Genomic DNA, 19,834 nt, shown 5'->3' with positions numbered 1-19,834 from the left:
TAAAATAAATCAGAAGTATTCAATGTATAGACTTTGTTCACAGCTTTTTGAGATCACATGTGATACAGTGGCCGTACAGGCAAATATGGCATTCTACTTTGCTTTACTGTCCTTTGCCTTTTTGTTATGGTCAGGAGTCAGTCAGTTTGCTTTAGTGAAATAACATTTTGCTTTAGTGGAATAACCCAGGTTGCTGAGAATTTTCAGATCATGCCATGAAGGTACTGTTTTTGTAGGCTGGAACACAGGAATCTAATTTGTTTGGGGTGTTTTTATTTGAAAAGGCGGCTGTGATGCCAACTCTATACAGATACACCTTAATTGCAGCCCCCAAGTCCTTAAACAAGAACTTTGTGTGAAACCCAGTTGCTGTAAAGTCAATTGTGTTGACTTTATCATTCTTTGGGATGAAGAATGCTTTGGCAAAAAATCCTCCATGGAAGGATCTGGATAGGTTGTATAAAGGACAGAGAAGTGATTGCGCTTCTTTTTAAAGTGACAAAATTGAGGTACTGAAGTATTTGACACAGACCATAGCTATAGTTAGTATGTGACTGATTACATGTCTTGAAACTTTTTTAGAATAAGAGTTTACTATTTTGCTGTTCTTTATGCTTTAACATCTCGTTCCTGTCTAGGATTTGCTTCTTAGAGGAAAAGATAGAATTTTTATTTACAGCAATGCAATGAAACTGAATTTCAGTTGACTTACTATAAAATGATGGAGGTCAGCTGAGCTGATAATATGCTGAGTTTCACAGTTATACTGTGGTAATCTACTAGGATGTTAAATAGTAGTTTATAATTAGAAATCCTTTATCTGTGTGTATGGTTCAAGGAAGATGCTGATTAAGATGTACTTTCATGTGTGTGGACAGCAGCTGTGTAAGAGAAGCCAGGAATACTAAGTTGTGGGCTGGTGATGTGCTGCATCTTACTGTGCTTTTTGAATAGTCTGTTTATAATAGAATCAGTTATTTAAAGGACGTGGAAAATAATGATGTGAAAATATTTTTCTCTGTTGAACTTTAAGTTTTTAATAGAAATGAACATCTGCATAATAGAATGTTTAATGAGTAACAAACATCTTTGATGAAAAGCAAACCTGAATTTTCAGTCAGTTGTGACTGACTTAAAAGAGAAATCAATAATATAAATGAAATTCTAATAGACATTACACCAACTTGATTCCTGCAAATATTTCTTTTAAGGGGTTTGCTTATATTGCTCAGTAAGTACTGGGAACTACTAGCAAAGGTAAAATGTGAGCATGCACATCCTGTTGTGCTAAGTGTTTTGGTGTGGTAAGTCTTTTTCATAAGACATTTTTTGGTAATAGTTTTCTTTTTCTGTGAAACTGCTTAGAGCATTGTTGACAACATGAAGAATAAACATTATGATTTCTTGGATCAGCGGAAGACTGAATTTGACCAAGACTATGAAGAGTTTTGCAGAGACATAAATGATCTTCATGTAGGTTTTATGATACAATTAAAAATTTAATTTACTGATGAATCCTTATTATCCTCTCTGAGTTAACACCAAAAAAATTATGCAAATCTCAGAGTTGGTATTCTGGAATTGAAAAATTATTCTAATATATTTTCACTTTAAAGCTTCCATTTATCATCTTTCAGACTAGTTTGTTGGAAGGAACTATTGAGGGCCTCCAACAAAAGGGTTTTTCATTACTGTATGCTGGCAAGAATAACAGAAATGGGTGATTTCATTGAGTGAATAGGAGTGTAGTACAAATAAGTCAGATAATTAACTTTCCAATAGTTCACAAGTTGGTGAAATGAAAGGGTATCTGCAGAAGGAAAAAAAACCCCAAAAATTTATTTCTTGCTTTGGCTGCCAAAGAGGTAAGCAAGCATTCTTTGAGGCCTCTCAGCATGGTGAAACATTGGAAGGTACAGAAGCTTTTGTTGGTTGCACAGCTACAGAGGGAACTTGGAGAGAAAATACTTCAAAAGTTGTCTGTGTTTTGTTTAATTATTGTGGGAAGGAAGAAAGGGAAAAATAATACTTATTGAAATTAGTTTCACACAAACAAATTATCTTCTAATATACTGCATGTTAAATCCTGTCAAATAGTACCTGTAATATTTGATGTGTGTTCTTTATGGACTTCTTCGATGTAGAATTATTTACTCTTCTTCAGGATCAATTAAGGAGTTTCTTGGACATCACCTTTGAAAATATTCTGAACACTGAAAGGGCACTGAGTACGTTGCAGAAATTTGAAAGGTAGTATTTCCTATTCAGATTGCTAAAACTTGGCCAGGCAATGGAAATAAGACATTAAGGGTGGGGGGAGGGAGGGGGAGCAGAGCAGGAGGCATTTTCTTAAATATAAACAAAACCAACTCCAACCTCTTTGCTGTCAGCTGTTCAGCCCTGTTAAGAGTTGCCTTAGTACCTTGAATGAATAAAAGCCATAGTTTTTGTATCAGAAAATGCAAAATATAAGTGGACTTTGAACTTCATCTTTCAAAATCAGCTTAAGGAAAACTTTCTGTTAGCATATTTGCCTTAGCTTTGTGCTTGAACAATGACAATGAACAATTAATTTGTTACCACAATGAAGCTAGAAGAGAGTAAAATGCTTTTATTAAGAAACAGTGAAATTTGTCATTATAAATGAACGTTGTTGCAAAAACAGCCTCACTCTTTATTCTGTCAGTTTTTGTATTATAATCTGTTTAATAGAATAGACAGCTAGTGGTGAATTGGTTACAGTTTGCTGCACATAATTTTCAGCCCAGTGTTTGAAAACAGTGACAAAACAGAAAATGTGTAGGCTTACTTGGAAACTTTTGTCATCTGGTCTAAATCTTTGTTGCTTGGAATCAGGTTGTGACAGCATTTATTCAGGCTGAAAACTCTGCGGTTAAAGTAGCTATTTTCTAAAGGATGCAAGGGAATCTGGAACGACTGTATTTTCCAACAATGTATTAGAAGGATTTCGTAAGTGTTGAAGGAATTTTTTCATGATTATTATTTTTTAAGCAGATTGCAAATCCCGAATCTTGGCATTGATGAAAAGTATCAGAAAATATTTCAAAACTATGGCCATGATATAGAAACCACCTGTAAGATCTACACTAGGCACAAGAAGGACCCTCCACTCGCTCGTAATCTGCCTCCAATAGCTGGCAAGATCTTGTGGGCACGCCACCTATTCCAAAGGATCAAGGAGCCCATGGAGACTTTCCAGAGACATCCAGCAGTTCTGCGAACCCCAGATGGCAAGAGCATAATCCGCAATTACAACAAAGTAGCAAAAGTTCTTATGAAATTTGAGGTGATCTACCACAGGCAATGGCTTCAGCAGGTAAGCCAGCTGATTTTGATTAAGATATTCCTTCAAGAAAAAGTTAAAAAATGATGCAACCTCTGGTTGGTATAGCAATTGTCAGGTATGCTTAACTATAGACTTATGATAACTCTCAAATGAGGGATGGAATAAGAAAAGTTATTTTACAAGAAAGCATTCCTGTTAAAAAAACAGGGCCTGTAATACCTGTAGCTGAATTTAGGAACAGCTGAAAGGCCTTCATTGTAACTAAGAAGTAAGAAAGAAAACACATGATATCCAGTGGAAGGCTTAGCTGCCCCTCTGTCTCTGCCGTATTCTTCAGGCTGGTGGAAGATCATCATGTGTGAGGAGAGGAGTTTTGTCAGCTGGTTGGCTTAAGGTGAAAGCAGGCACACAAGTTTCCTCAGCTCTGGACAATATGAATTTTGAGTGATAATCTACAGGTACACTCTGTAAATATACATGTGGAAATCATCCAGTCTGGACAGATAACAGCATAGTCAGTGCACAAGTGAGCTTTGAGCCAGTTGTGGGTTAATCCTAATAGGCAGCTAGGCACCACAGAAATGTTCATTCACTTCCCCCCGTGCACCCCCAGTAAGACAGGGAAGAGGAAAAGAAAAGCAAAAGCAAGAAAACTTGTGGTTCAAGGTAAGTTGTTTGGTTAGTGAAGGAGAAGTGGAAAAAGAAAGAGAAAGAAAGGAAAAAGAAAGTGCCGCAGAGACAATTTCTCACCATCTCCCATTGGTCAAACAATGTCTAACCAATTCCAGAGCAGAGGGTGGCTAACCTCTTCAACCCCTGCCTTTCCCTTTTTATTTCTGAGCATGATGTTATATGGCAAGGAATATCCCTTCACTTATTTTGTAACATCCTTTTGTTTATTTCATTACATCTGCCCGGTTTTGTCCCCTCACAGCCTCTTTTGCACCATTCATCCCCATTCCCAGCCCCAATCTATTCCCTGTGTGGACAGAGTTAGAACAGGAGAAGCACTGTTCAACTGAAGCATTTGCATGTTATCAGCTTTGTTTTGATAACAAATCTGGTGACAGCATATAAGCTGCTATGAAGAAAATTAAGTGCCGACAGAGAAGATTAACCCAGTCAGAACCAGTACATAGTAATTTCATTTCCTACTGATGATTTTGGGATGCATGTGTGTGAGGGAAGGGGCAGCTCTGGCCTTGCCCCGGCTAGGCAGTGCACGGTCCCACGCTCCACCCCTAGAGCCTGTTTCCCTGTGGCTGCACACCAGAGGCACTGCCCTGGCACACCAGAGGCACTGATCCACACCCACCTCTGGAGTCCCTAACCCAGCTCCTGAGTGGCCAAGTGACTGGAAGTCCCACCTAGGGGAAGGTCCTGGAAGTCCAAAGGGTTTTTAGAGCTGAATATGAGGTTGTCTGATGTCTTGACTCTACCTCCGCTTGGAATTTCTATCTGAATATTTCTGGAACCTGGGAGGTGATAGCTATGTGTGTGCTATTCTATTTATTTTCTGTGTTTCTCTCTTTATCTTTCTTCTTCTGATTCCCTCTTCTTGGAATTTTTTGAATAACTTAAAATCGTTTGCAAAATTGGATGGGTTAAGTTAATGCTTTGAGAAGTGTTTTATGTTGACTGAATATTATACTAAATATTTTTCCAAAGTTCTATGATTTTCTGAAGTTGCCAGTAAATTATTTTTGTTGTTTTGATCTCTTGAGCATATCTGGTCAGTGTTTCTTGCATGTGTCTAACTCTTGAGTACATGAACGACCAAAGGCCCTTTTTATGTCTCTGGTTGAAGGAGTTGTTCAGGGCCTTACAGGCAGAACACTTTGAAGCCTGAATATTCTTCAGAGAACATGGTTTATCTTAAATTCTACATCTCTTGGGTCTTGTACACAGAACCTGTGACTGCCTTTATATTATCAGATGGCTTCTGCAGGGGCTACTTTAAAGCCTAGAAATCTCTGCAAGTTTCTACTCTTGTTTTGGCATGTTTTTCACCTCCAGTTTCTTTGTTGCCTTGCCAAAGAGCATCTTACACAAAAATTTGCCTCAGTCTTGCAAAGCTGAAAAGGAAGGATCAGAATCTCCAGATTGCAGTTTTGAAGGTAGTGTGACACCTGTCTATGCATTTGCCTGTTGTTTTTGGAACTCGGGGCCAGCTTTTCTACACTGTGGAAATCTCTAGTGTGGATAACCATCAATCTTCTCAAAGATAGTCTTAGACCAGATCTGGGACCAGAGGTACCAGCTGTCTTTTCTCCAGTCTGAATATATTAGGTTTTTCTGATCTTTCCTTTTTCACACTTGCATTTGACATGTGGTGTGAAATGTAGTTTAAAGAGTCACCGGATTTGATTGTCTGATACTGTAAGTGGGAATTTTTTGTGTCAATTTGGTATAGTAAATGAGTAGAAATGATTGCAATATTAGAGTACATAAAAGATGCTGTATTGAGACTTAGTGTGGAATATATATTGAGTGCAAGTTGGGAATCAAGGAACCTATACAGTAGTACCTCAATTGTTGTTTCATTATACGTTACGTTTCAGGTACATCATATCCAAATTTGGCACCATTAATCTGCATTTAATTGGTCCTGCTTCCAGGCAGTAATGAAAATTGCTATTGTACTTAGAAAGGTCTATAATGTCAATGCTTTTTCTGCTAACATAGATCATATTTGTTTTCATGTACTCTTCACAAGAGCTGGTTCATCTCCCTCATATTTTATGGAATGAATTGCAATGCTTCAGGAATTTGTTTAGTGTTTCTCTCTTGGACTCAGTCTCGTTTTTGATTCCAGTACTGACCTGGATACCTGCATCATTCAAAGTATACTGATGATAGTTTTCACTGCCTTGTCTCATCTATAAAGACTAAAGAGAATGTATGATTCTTGTGGGGCTACATCTGCCCCTTTGGCTAGATGATAAGATTTTCTTACATGTGCCATGCCTTGATGGAGCAGTCAACTACATATGCCTTTCATCTTTTGTAAAATAACTATAACATCCCAGACATCTCCCCTGAAATGGTGCCTTCCTCTATGAGGTCTGAATCGTCTGTGTTCTGTTTCTGATCTGTACTAAACCAGCATGTCTGTATTGTGCTATAGCAGTCAGGTCATGCCTGGCAGCTATATTAACTTCTGGGCCTGCTCCAACTTTATACTCATTACGCGGGAACAAAGGGAGGTGGATTTGAACAAAATCTCAAGTTTGAAATACACACACATGCCTTGAAAATACAGGAAAAATATATTCACTCTAACATACGTGCACTTGTCTGCCAGGTACGGCAAAAAAATACGACTACTGCTCCATAGCCTCTTCTCTGGAGGCAAGAAGCGCGCACACGGGTGTGGACGTGTCACGGAACACAAGGTGGAGCTCCTGCTCTACTCCTGAGCAAAAGGAAAACGCCAGAGGGGAAAGAGTCCTGTGGGGAATACAAATGGAACACGAATAGGGCTCTAGCTCCTACTGCGTTTTATTCTGCTGTACGGTGTAAATCCTAAGCTCAGTGTCACTTTCTGAGATTTCCGAACGTTTTTGCCCCTCTTTTTTCTACTCGTTACTGGATGGTTAACATCTTATTAATCCAGGTGTTTTTGGTTGGTTGGTTGGTTGTTGTTGTTGTTGTTTTTTTTTTTTTTTTTTTTTTTTTTTTTTAAATAGCAAAGGATTTTTTTTTTTTTTTTTTTTTCGGTAGCAAATGATGTTCAACTTGGACGTATTAAAATAATAAATTACTGAAAGTGTAAAAGTTACTTTAATTACTTGGCAGTGTAAGATTTGTGCCTCCAATGTACCCCTTATTTCCGTTGCCATTTTCTGTTACCCAAACAATGAAAATGTAAATGGGAGAGGAAGACTTGAGAGAGGGGAAAAATGAGTGTGAATCTTGAAAATGAGTAGAGTAAGATTTGCTTTTGAACTTTATAGAAAAAATCAGCTTCTCTTTAGGGCAGTCGAGTTTTTTGGGGTTTTTTGAAGACTGATGATAATGGATAGAGCATGACATCTTTATTGACAAAAATTGATTAGATTGCTTCTTGAAAAATGCTGTGTGAAATGTCTTGATAGTACATGATATTGCTGAAGCAAGAAGTATACCCCACTACATTTTAGACATTGAAAGGTGGTGCAAATTTTCTGTGTTCTCTAAAAAAAGAAAAAAGTGCATTGGAAGATATCAGTGGGTTCTGAAACTATGGCCTAGAAACTCTCAATGTAATGTGATGTCATACATGAAATTTGAGGAGTGAATAAAGTACAATAAAGTTGTGTCAACAAAAGGACAAATGGAAAATAAGAATAGCAGCAAAATTTTTAATGTAAGAAAAATTTGCCTGCCTAAGACTGGACTGCTTTTTGGTGTCAGCCAAATTTTCAGTGTGTGGTGGTCTAAGGAACACTGTCCTTTCTTATCACGTAGAGAACAAATGGTCCTCTAATATTTAAATAAGGCAGTTAAACCAATTATGTGATTAGGTTCTCCTTTTAAGAATAAAAAGGAAATAAAATTTATAATAAACATTGATTTTATTACTTTAAAAGATTTGCCCGAATGTTGCATATAATTATCAGTACCATTAAGATTGGTATATCTGTTAGCTATTGGAAAACAAGCAGAAGGAGAAATGGGGATAAGTAGATATGTGAAGAGGTTATCCAAGAATACTTTAATTCATTGAGGAGATTTTGTGCAGCCTTATTGCAAAATATGCAATAAGTTCTAAGGAGATGAGGGTTAAGATTTAAGGTGGTTGAAGTAAGCAAATCTATGGCTCTGATTTGATTTTGGACTGTGGCATGCGACTTATAACATCCAAGACCCAACAGAAAAATATCTCTCAGATAAATAGCAGTTTGATTATTAAGCATTTGGGTCCATACTCATTGTGTTAATAAATTTTTGTTTTGGATTCATACAGCACATCAATCTTTGTCAGCAGTACCTGATTTTAGTACCTGCCAAAGCGTTATTTGTGTGCAAACCAAAGTATTTTGTTGTAGTGTCTTGTCTGATCAGGAATGATGACTTTGTTTCCTGCAGATTGAATTAACTAAAAGAGGACTTCAGACAACTCTCTTGGTAAAAGCTCCAGAAACAGGAGAATTATTTGTGAATTTTGACCCTCAAATATTAACTCTAATCAGAGAAACAGATTGCATGGCTCACATGTGCCTTGAAATTCCACCATTTGCAAGTGTTATTCAACAGCAGAGAGACTGGTACAAGACGATTGTCAGCAATTTGCAAGTAGGTTTACTTTAGTTAATTTATGTACGTGTACTGTACATTAAGATGCTTGGGTTCTATACATATGGAAGAGGATAAATGAAGATCAACAGTTATGTAATAAAAAACCCAGATCTATCATTTGTGTGACTGTCTTGAGGCACTTAATTTTTTTTTCTTGGATTTATGTTTTCTGTGAAGTTACTTTGCAGATGCATGGGTTTGAGGAAGCTCTGCAGAGCCTGGGACAGAGATGAGAATGGGGAAGAAAGGCTTACAATATGCCTTGTGCTGTTGCTTGCTGTCTAAATGATAAGCAATTTATCTCTTATCCAATAATGAAGTCAGCATTGGGCAGCATTTGTTTTGAGAGGATACCTGGGAGGGAGGAACGGGCGGTCTGTTTTTAGAAAGTGTAAAGCATGCAGCAAGTAACAGCGTGGTTTTTTTTTTTTTTTTTTTTTTTTTTTTTTTTTTTTTTTTTTTTTTTGTTTGTTTTTTGTTTTGTTTTGTTTTTTTTTTTTTTTTTTCCCCCCCTGGCACTGGTGTTTTACACAGATGTCTGTGGAACAGTTTAAAAAGAGAAGCTGAAACTTCCCTTTCTCTTTTCTTTTAAGTCCTTTGGATAATTTTATCTGCCTATGAACAGACAAGATTCTCAATGACTCAAGATGAGGATTCAAAAATAGGTGTCCAGAATCCTACAGTTTTAAAAGACTACTTGATTCTGAAATTAAAAAAAAAAAAAAAAAAAAAAAAATTAAAAAAAATCATAAAATCTTTATGACTTTAAGTCATAATGTTATTGCCAAACATGTGAAACTACAACAGCAGGTTAAAGAGGCATTAGAAAGAAAATAGTATAATAAAGTAATAAAGTTCTGGTAAGGCTGATCTTATTAGAATTGCTGGAAAGTTCATTTTGTTGTATTTTTCTCCTTGGCCTTTTTGTCTTCTGTAACACTCATTTACAGACTGAAATTTGCAAGATTTTTCTGTTGTGTGGTTTAAGTCAGTAGGCAACCGAGTATCACACAGTTGCTCCCTTACTCCCCTCCTTAGAATGGGGGAGAGAATCTGAAGGTTAAAATATAAAACATGTGAGTTGAGATAAAGACAATTTAATAGGGAAGGCAAAAACTGCATGCACAAGGGGGAAAAAAAGGAATTAATCTTGTAAAACTAGGCAGTATCACAGCTACTTGGGAAGACAAACACCATAGCTCTGAGTGTCCCTCCCTCCTGCTCCCAGCTCTCATTTTTAAGCATGGTGTCATATGTATGATATCCCATTAATCAGTTGGAGTCCTGCCTACGTTCCTTCCCATTGTTTTGTGTGTTCCCAGTCACCAGCAGAGTAGTGTGAGAAGCAGAAAAGGACTCAATGCTGTACAAGCACTGTTTAGCAATACCCAAAATATCAATGTGTTAGTGACACAGTAGTGGTCACAAATCTAAAACATGGCGTCATGTGAGCCATTGAGAAGGAAATTAACTTCATCACAGCACCAGTGCAATCAAAGATTGATTTCTGCATGAAGTAGTACTTCACGCAGAGCAACAAATATATAGAGATATAAAGAGCAACAAATAGTGAACTGCGAAAAATAACGAAAAACTTTCCCAAGCAACTAATTGTAACTTCTTAAAAATTTCAGTAATGTACATACAGATGAATTTTATTTATTTAAGTAATCATAAATACGTGTACATAAAGAGGTTCAAATCAATGTATATTAACTAATGTTTTCTTTCTCTATTTCAGATGATGCTGGCAGAGTACAAAAGAATTAAACTGAAAATACAGCACCCTTTTGAACAACTGATTGCTCCTCGATTAGTTAATGTAGAGGATGCTATCCAGCCAGGTCTAATGTTACTGAACTGGACATCCTTGAACATTGAGAAATATATTAATACAGTTTTTTCTAAGCTGGGTTGGTTACTTGCCTCTTTCATTAACCTCTGGTTATTTGTTCTATACAAATACAAGTTATATTATGAGTTTACAATTCTTTACATGATTTGCACTTAATTGATTTATATATAAAAGATATCAGAATTTTCACCAGTTTTGTATTTCATGAAACATTTGCTTTATAACATCACCTTCTTTTTGTCTTGTTCATCAAATTTTTACTAAAGTATATGTTAGGCAATTGGGATTGCACCAAACATTGAGTATGTTGCAAAAAGCCCAGTGTATGGTGAATTTAAAGAATGATAGCTACTTTTTAAATGAACTCCTAGGTTTCAGATTTTTCCTAGTCCTGTTTTTTTGTTTCTGTAATGTACAAAACAACTTCTCAGGGAGTAAAACACTGACTCAGTTGGCACTGTCATTGCTCAATAGCATTTCATATTAATTTTTTAATTTAAACATGAGTCTCTGTAAAACTAATGCAGCACACGTCTTGGACAACAGCTTTAGAAAACAGATGAGCTTGTAGTGTTTTCAAAAGATTATCACAAGGTTGCACTGAGATACAGTTTTTTTCCAGAAGATACCAAATTCCTTTTTCTTCAGTCTAATTAATACAGCAAACAAATTTTGTTTCTTGAAATCACATAAGTAATTATAGTGGAAATTTTCTTCAGTTGGAATGGCAGGTTAAAGTGAATTTTGTAAGCTAGCCTGATTATGCTTAATTTAATTTTGAATGATACAGGTAATTTGAGTCTGGATCAGGCACCTTGCTACTATTTCAGCTTCAGCATTGAGGGCAGATTACTATTAAACTTTGAAAATTCTAGTAATTGTTTTCTGTTAACTATTGTTTGACCTCTAACATATGCTTGAAGCATAAAGATTTTATTTGCTTAAAGTTTCTGTTGTTAGCAGGTTCTCCAAGTTCTAGCAAGCTATAGAAGAAGATGAAATATTGTTGGCCCTCAATTAAATGTTAATGTCTCTATGTTTGAACTATGTATCCTTAAAGTTAATCTTATATATATTTATAATATCAATTTTGTCTCAAAAGCTATATGATCTATATTTTTACAATAGATTATAAAATATAATAGTTATCTTTTGCCATGTAGATAGCATATGCTAGGTAAGTATCTGTTGTGCAAAAAGTTAATTATGGTTCTTGTGGTGAAGTTTGCCATAAAAGTTTAGATGTTTGAAGTAAATTGGTTAAGGGGCAGAATTCATTTACAATTAAATATGATAGTTTGTTGAGGTAAAAATTTAAATGTGACTCTGCAAAGGATATTGATTCAAACTTTTAAGCTTGTCTTGAATCTTCTGTTTTCTTCAAAAGCTGGGCTGGAGTTATTGCTTAATCGAGTGAATGACTTGGTTGAATTTCGTATTGATGCTGTCCTTCAAGACATGAATAGAGTGCCACTCTGTATGTTGCCAGAAGATGAACCACAGAGCTGTGAGGAATTTCTTCAAAAGACTAAAGTTAGTAGATAAAAGTTTCATGAAGAAGAGATTGATGACTTTGAGTTTAGATATTTTTCTTTTTTATGAGATAAAAAATTCTGAATGCAGAATTAATGTAGTGCACATGGGATACGCATGGAAATCCCCACTTGCTTGGCTGGTACCTTAAAAAGGAACAAAAGTACCAAATGCAGAGAGATCTGAGTTGAGATGTTCTTTCTATTCATTATTAATGTCAAGTCAGATAGTATATGCTATTCTTTTATGCTTTCATATCACTCAAAAATTTTGCCTCTATGAGAGTATCTCTTTTTTTTGTCATTATTTCTGTTTAGATGAGGGAATTATCCAGCAGTTGTCTGAGGAGAGTAAATACTATGGAAAGGATCGTGTAATGGGTATCTCAAACTCTCCTGAGTTGGTAGTGGGATGTGGAAAATATATGCAGAAGTACCTGGGTGAAGGTGTTCTGGGAAAAAACCCTTCCTTCACCCCATCAAAATAATTTTGTGTTGAGGGTAATTAATTATAAACCTGTAAATTGTTGGTTAGAAAGCTGATTAATGTCATAATTAAATTGAAAGTCAGAATAATTTTGTGAGGTTATAGTAAGGTATTGCATTTTAAGTTATAATGTCTAATGTGTTTTCTCCTGAGACAAACTTTGGTTTGACAACGACTGTAGAAATTCAAGTGGATAATCCTCATTCGTTTTCTCTTGTAGCAATAAATATTACACATGAAAGTTTTGATTATCTTAGTGTATTTAACTTTTTTGGCCTTTTCTCTTTTGGCCATTGTAACAACTCACCTTTTTGTTAAACACAGAGTAAAGTTTAAAATAATATTATATGGAATAGTTTGTTTGTTATATGGAGTTATAGTTTGTTATTATATGGAATAGTAATTTGTAAGCCTCACAAACCATAGTTGTTTTTGTTGATTCTGCTGCTACCTTCCTGATTAGGCAAGTACTAAAATGTATATTCACTAAGCTAAAAATATGTGAGAGTGAGCAGAAAAACGTCTCTGCACAGTATGGTAACTTGAGAACTTGAACTGCTACCAAGCAATGACACTCATAGCAATTACAACAGCCAACTGAGTTGAGTTAGCAGAGTAAGTGGTATAAGAACCCCAGTTTACGGGTACAATGAATATAGTAAGAGTCTGTAAGCTTATTGTAATTTTTAATTAGAGGGGACTAGAAATATCTTCTGTCACCTAACAGTTGTCTTTAAGTTTCTAAAGAAATTGCTGCAACAAAAATAATTACCCAGTGGAAAAATCCCAGAGTCCTTTGTTTAGTGTTGCTGTGATGCTACAAATCACATCTGCTTTCTCTCTCAAGTCAACAGAATCATTAGGAAGGCCAAAGATTTTATTAAAATTTGGAAATGGCTGAATATTTCCAATTATTGATTTTTAATTAAATAAAGGTAGTCATGTTTGTTTAAGCTGAATGAAATATAAGATAACAAAGAAGTAAAAAATTAAAAGGTTGTTATAGATAAAGGTTATAATTAGCTGAAGTTACTTGATTGATTTTATTATAAATATTATAATATTTATATATTTATTATAAATATATAAAAATATAAAATATATTTATAAATATATTTATGTTAATATATAAAATATATTTATAAATATATTAATAATTTAATAATAATTTATATTAATATAAATATATTTATAGTTATATTAAATATAAAAATATATTTATTATAAATATTATATATTTGATTGGATTTTTTATCCAATATTTATTATATTGGATAAAAAAGATGCACAATACTGTAATAAATTTCTGAATTTTATTTAATCTCATTCTTTGATTTCTTCTCTCTCCAGCTGATAATTTTAATGTTTATTTTAATAATAAATACATCTTATATAGATTTTATGTTTTATTTAACTGCAAATGGGAAATATGATTGGCTAATACTCATTATGTTGCAGCCAATTAATGTAAACTGGCAATGATTAAAAGAAGTGTTCAATCTCCCAATGTCTACATTGGCAAGTTAAGAAAATTAAGAAGCCCTTGCTTTTGGGAGCCTTTTAGTGAAACTAGGTATTGTAAACATTGATTCATGATATTAACTAAGAAATCATGTGATTTGAGAAAGAGGCCAAAACAATGTTGAAAGACATTTATGATGCCTTATCAATACCTAATATTTTGGAACAAACCTATTTAAGATTAATGTTGTATAAAGTTTTGGTTTTTCACAAATCTTAGGCCTTGGCACTTGTGTTAATAAAGGTTGCTACGACTGTGAAATTGACATGAGAATTGTGACAATAAGAGCATATTGTTTTGGTTTGATAACAGGAGCTCTGCATAAAAGGTTCTCAGACTTTACACTTAAAAAGCTCACTGGTGGAAGCCTCTGCTAATGATGTGATTAACATGTTACTTGACACTGAGGAACAGGGCAGTAAAGATGATGAGAAGTCAATTGTACCCAGTGGTGAAAAAAGGGACAAAAATACAGGTAAGAAGATTGTATTGCATTGCTTAGTGTTTGGGGTTTTTTTTCATGCTGATAATTTGTGTTGGGGGACATTGTAGCTTAGATAACTGAAGTACTGAGTAGTATCCAATTTCTAAAGACTTTTCTTTGAATTTGCCTGTGTAATAAATAATCCAACAGTCATTTATCAGCTACGAAATAGGTCAATATTATTTTTCTAACTGGGATATTGAAAGGTTTGTGCCATGGAACTACTCAGTAGCCTTGGTTAATTGCAGAATTTCCTAGAGAAAGATAATAAAAAGTAATATCTAAATTTTGATGATAAGCATGCCAGTTTGTACTGGATAAGAAGGCAGATAGGAATAAAAGGCCTATTACACTGAGGTGCAGATTAAAAATAAGTAATTCTGCACTTCCTTAAAATTATTTTAGACACCTGTGGAGATGTTCCTTTACGGTATTTTCAAGTCCCTTAGGTAAATTTAACTAACTAGATTTATGATGTTTTAGCAACAGAAGAGGAAAGAAGATCAAAAAGCTTGACTTCCTCACAGAATTCCAGTGAGATGTGGGCTGGCCTGTCTCCTACGGCAAAGAGGAGGAGAATGGATTTAGAAAAGTTGGAGGAAGAAGCCAATGAACTGCTTTCTTACTTCAATAATCGTAATATTGATGCCCTTTTGAAAGTCACTCGAAACACTCTGGAGACCATCCGCAAGCGCATTCATGCATCTTCCACCATCAACTTCTTAGGTGGCTGCATTGAAGTACATTGCTCTTTTAAGCTATTTAAAGAGAAATGTAAATGTAATATCCCATAACTGCATAAATAAGAGTCGCAGGTGTAAATGGGGAAAACAAAGGGATTTTGATTAAGCTGTCTTGTTAAGTTACAATGGATAACATTGTGTACTTCCAAAGACATTTTTTTTCTTGTGGCAGTAGGAAAGTGTCTTTGCAATGCTAATTCTCTTAGGACTCACTGTTCTGTTCTTAAGCTAATATTATATTTGAAGCTAGACTTGATTGATAAGTTTCTGATAAGACCTTGATAAGTTGATAAGTTATCACTTAATTTAAAAGTTATCAATTATTAACTTGACAAATTAAGATCATGATAACTTGACAAGATCTGTTTGACCTTGCCTTTTACATAAAACTGTATGAAAAAAAAAAAAGATAGAGATGTCTTTTTTTCCCTCTCTCACTAATTGCCTTCAGATATTTCTATACACTGTTTTGAAGTGGTTTATTGTTGCATGCCTTTAAGAAACAAAAATAAGTGCAGTTATCTTTGGTCTCTATAGTTTATAAGGCACACAATACTATGAGTCTCTAAGGAGGTTCTGTGCCCAATTTAATATGCTGACTGGGAATACCAGCCAGATAACAAAATTGTCTGCTAAACAGAGTTTAGCTGTACAGAACAAGTTGAAGAGGAGCTTCATGGAGAAAAAATAGCTTTGTACTTTGTGCTGCTGTGGAGTTTAGCTGGACATCTTAAAAACTACTCAGGAATTCTTTTTCCCTTCAGATGTTACACTCAATATTCTATATTAGGAGATAAATTTATTGCTATATAAATTTATACACTATTTAGATTTATTTATTTATATCAATGCCTAGCTTATGTCTTGAAAAAAATGAACAACCTTTTTGTTTTGTTTTTTATTTAGAAAATCACAGTATGTCTAAGCAGAAAAAAGGTGCTCATCCTATAATTAGGACTAATATTAACCTATCTATCCCTAATATCATCATGACACCCTCTTTGGATGAGATACAGCAGACACTTAATAAAGCTGTAGACTGTATTGTGAAAGTAATGAAAGGAGTTCGACAGTGGAGTAAGGAGAGAATATCCAAGGTTGGTGTCTTTAACAGCTTTACTTAGAACTAATGGTGCAAGATTGCTGCAAATAAAAAAAATAAATGTTATTCTCTCTTCAGAGGAAAGTGTTAGAGAGAAAAGCTGTTCTGTTGCAGTGTGGGAGCAGAGACAGTGATTCTGAAGATGGAATGAAAGAAACTGGAAAGAAAAACATCTATGGTAATGATAAACTCTGACATCACTAAATTTGACTGTTAGGTAAATGTGATTTATACAGAATGTATTGGAAGGTATTAAATACAAAATACATCAAACCCAGTAGATTTTAAACAACCTCATAGATTTTAAATTGCCTCAGAGAAGAAATCTTTCTCATTGGAAAGCAGGTTTGCCACTTCTGTGGATTTGATCAAGGGGATTTTTTTTGTGCTTCTTGAAGAGTTTTAATGCTTTGGGTTAGAGCCTGTATATTGGTTACAATTATAGTCACTTTTGGTACAGAAAAATCTTTCATGATTTGCCATTTGGCTTTCCCTTTAAGAAGGGTAAGCTGAACTTTCATAATACCTGGTATTGAATAAAAATGTCTACGTAAATTGCAATATTGGTGTTGAGAGGATTGCGTAAAAGATTAAATAGACCAGAACTTCTAAAAGGATGTTCATTATTCTGTTTTGTGACCAGCCATGAAGTTATTGAAATCATTAGTTCAAGGAAATTTAAGATGCTATCTTTGATTTTGTTTCTCTTCTCCGAAATGGTTTTACATCAAGCCAATTGTTCTACATTGTACCGGAGATACTTAAAAACTGCATTTGAGCGTCTTTTTAGACTAGCTCTCTCCTATGCACCTAAAAAGTAGGACAGTAATACTTGAACTGGTTAAGAAGCTAAATTAGTATTTCAAAACTAAGAATTTTGCTTGCAAGAGATGAGATAAAAAATGATGATGAAGTCAAACTTTTAGATATTTACTAACTGATAGACTTTTTTAAACTTTTATTCCTTTTTAGGTGGCTGGTTATGGTCATCTTCTCAGAGTTAATGTTAGTTTGTATTTCAAATTGTCAGTTGTGTAGGGTATTTCAGAAAATAAAAATGCTTAGTGCTGATATCTAAGTAAATATAGTGCTGATATATAAATAAATTACTTAGGTGAAGCATACAAAATAAACCTTGTGGAGGGGGGAGAGAAGAGGAAAGATTCTATTTGAAAGGTTGGTGTGGAACTCGTTCCAAATTTTACAGGGTGCATAGTTGGAGCAATTTTACTAAAATGGAGATGCTTGTGAATTTGTGTTGGCCTCCTTGACTTCTAGTTCCCTTTAAGAACACCTAACTTTAAAATGCATGATTATTGAAAAAATATGTCATTCGTTTTTGTCTATAGGAATTTACTTCTCCTAACCAGTATGTCTGCCCTAAGCCTGCTTTTATATTTGAATCCTCTTCTGTAGATAGTGTATCAGATGCAGCATCATTCAGTTCATCTGATCCAATGCAAAGCCAGAACTACTTCAAGAATGTTTCAGAGAACAAAGAAATTATGAAATTAGTATCTTTACTCAGCAGTGCTATCAATTCTACAAAAGGGGTAAGACAATTGAGATGTTAATTTAATATCACAATCTGACAGATATTAATGTGTAACTTTTAATATCCTTGGTAATAAGGATAGCTGTGATTAAATGTAATAATGAAAAAGTTTAGGATAGTGGATGGAAAACATGTGGCTGAAAATTTGCAAATATGCTTTAAAAGTATAACATAGATAAAGTGTACTCTGTTCCAAGATTTGAGGTTTTGAATATTGTATAAATTAAAACATCATAAAAACTCTAGGCGTAGTTGTGTTGTGTGTAGCTAATGAAGCCAGAATGATTTCTGCCACATTATGAAGAGGTTATGAAGGTTTTTAGAAGAAATCTGACTGTCAGATTGGCATAAGTAAAGTTCTGTGTAGGATTTGCTAGTGTAAGTTAGGATTTATCTTAAAGGATATGCATAACTTCTTTGCCTTGCTCTTATTCTATGCACTCTTTAGTAAACTGTATTTCTTAAGGAAGCTCTGCATCAGTTTCTTCTGGAGCTGGTCCAATCTTTTAAGAGTCTTGCCATGTGAAACTCTTTGACGCAAGACCTTGTAACTTCAGTGGTACCAAAGCATAACTACCAGGCTGGTGCTGGGTAGTTGATAATGGTGGATGGTTTTCATGGTATTTTGATATATTTGGTATTTTGTAATATTGTAAGTTTTTATCATTTAGCCAGCTTTAAACGCCTGGATGTACTATATTTATTGTAAGTCATGATGTGGATTATCTCTCATAGCAGTCATCTCTCATTTACTTGTTTAATTAGATACAGTGATGATTTAACTTTAACTTTCTCAAATTTTTCTGAACTCCTGAGAACCAAAAAGAAAAGTGTGTTCTCTTCCACACTCATCAAGTGTTATTCAAATCAAAGACACTTGAATTGATTGTAGAAATTAATGATTTAAAAAAAAAAAAAAGTCTCATAGCTTCATTATTTCAGAATGAAATTTCTTGTTATATTGGACCCTGGAGCTCAGGTTTCAGTTTATAGCCCAAGAAATGGCAGGGAAGGACAAGTGTAATGTATCCTAGTTTTAAACTTTACTTCCCACCGATTCCAATGATTTTATTGACTGAAGATTCACTTAATTGGCAAATGTTTAAATTAATCTGACAAACTGGATGTGATTAACATGGAGTTTCTGGCATGATGTGTGATCAGTAATGGAACTTGCTTTAGCATAAATTTACCAGCAACCCTTTGTTTAGTGAGGGGATCCAACCAGCTCCACTATAGAGTTTGTAGTGTACTCTATTGAGCAGCTGCTAAGAAATTATATGTATGCTATATATGTGATGCTGAGAGTCTTTCTTTGAACTTGTAAATGTCTTTCAGGAAGTTCTTACAGCTCTGGAGAGTTTTAGTTGTTACCACCATATATGGCAGAGGGACAAGGAGGAAACCATTGATAAATTAATGGTGGGAAACCCATTGCTCTCTGAATTTGAATCTGAAATTCTCCGTTTCCAAGACCTGGACCTGAAAATCAATTCTGAGCCTGAATACATCCCTGTGGGAGCTATTGCACTGTACACTGGTATAGTTCAGCTTCTCTCCAGGGACATGTACTTTCTGACTCCAGCAGGAAGGGGAAATGTGACAGCTTTGGATGGGTGAACTAGATTAAAATGGAAAGGAGAAAGGGAGAGAAAAGGGCTGCTTGCTGTTTTGGCTATAAATGCATGCAAAAATCCAGTGACACAAGAATACATGTGGGGATCAGCTGGAGTTTATTACCTCACCTGGATACTTGTGCTCACTTATGGGGTGGATAGTAGATGTTTGCCCAACCTTCTGTCACTGATTCCCAGGGGTACATTATTTCAAAGGAGTAAGATGATAAGTTCATGTTACGTTTCTCCTTGCCTGGCTGCATGCAGTAAGACAGCTGAACCCCCCTCTATCTAACAATCCACCAATGCTGACATCAAATTTGTTTCTTCAGCTTTCATAGTTAGACTCCT

The 19,834-nt window shown here is 34.9% G+C and overlaps 1 protein-coding gene across 2 annotated transcripts in view; it reads left to right on the top strand.

The window, feature by feature from the left end:
* DNAH5 (dynein axonemal heavy chain 5) overlaps nucleotides 1–19,834 on the top strand; it is a 136,214-nt gene that overhangs the window by 37,684 nt on the left and 78,696 nt on the right. The window contains exons 12-23 of one of the 2 annotated variants that reach the window (XM_040076784.2): nucleotides 1,366–1,473; nucleotides 2,165–2,250; nucleotides 3,016–3,337; nucleotides 8,378–8,584; nucleotides 10,329–10,500; nucleotides 11,830–11,975; nucleotides 14,296–14,458; nucleotides 14,951–15,193; nucleotides 16,117–16,307; nucleotides 16,391–16,490; nucleotides 17,729–17,865; nucleotides 19,206–19,407. In XM_040076784.2, coding sequence (XP_039932718.1) covers nucleotides 1,366–1,473; nucleotides 2,165–2,250; nucleotides 3,016–3,337; nucleotides 8,378–8,584; nucleotides 10,329–10,500; nucleotides 11,830–11,975; nucleotides 14,296–14,458; nucleotides 14,951–15,193; nucleotides 16,117–16,307; nucleotides 16,391–16,490; nucleotides 17,729–17,865; nucleotides 19,206–19,407 — 2,077 coding nt within the window. Of the gene's footprint in view, nucleotides 1–1,365; nucleotides 1,474–2,164; nucleotides 2,251–3,012; nucleotides 3,338–8,377; nucleotides 8,585–10,328; nucleotides 10,501–11,829; nucleotides 11,976–14,295; nucleotides 14,459–14,950; nucleotides 15,194–16,116; nucleotides 16,308–16,390; nucleotides 16,491–17,728; nucleotides 17,866–19,205; nucleotides 19,408–19,834 lie in introns of both variants that reach the window. The other variant, XM_040076790.2, reaches the window with a different exon arrangement.

Source organism: Hirundo rustica, chromosome 1 (assembly GCF_015227805.2).
Source record: "Hirundo rustica isolate bHirRus1 chromosome 1, bHirRus1.pri.v3, whole genome shotgun sequence".
In the NCBI taxonomy this organism is placed as follows: domain Eukaryota; kingdom Metazoa; phylum Chordata; class Aves; order Passeriformes; family Hirundinidae; genus Hirundo; species Hirundo rustica.
The sequence above is the reverse complement of the archived record's forward strand: the minus strand, read 5'-3'. Positions and strand labels throughout refer to the sequence as shown.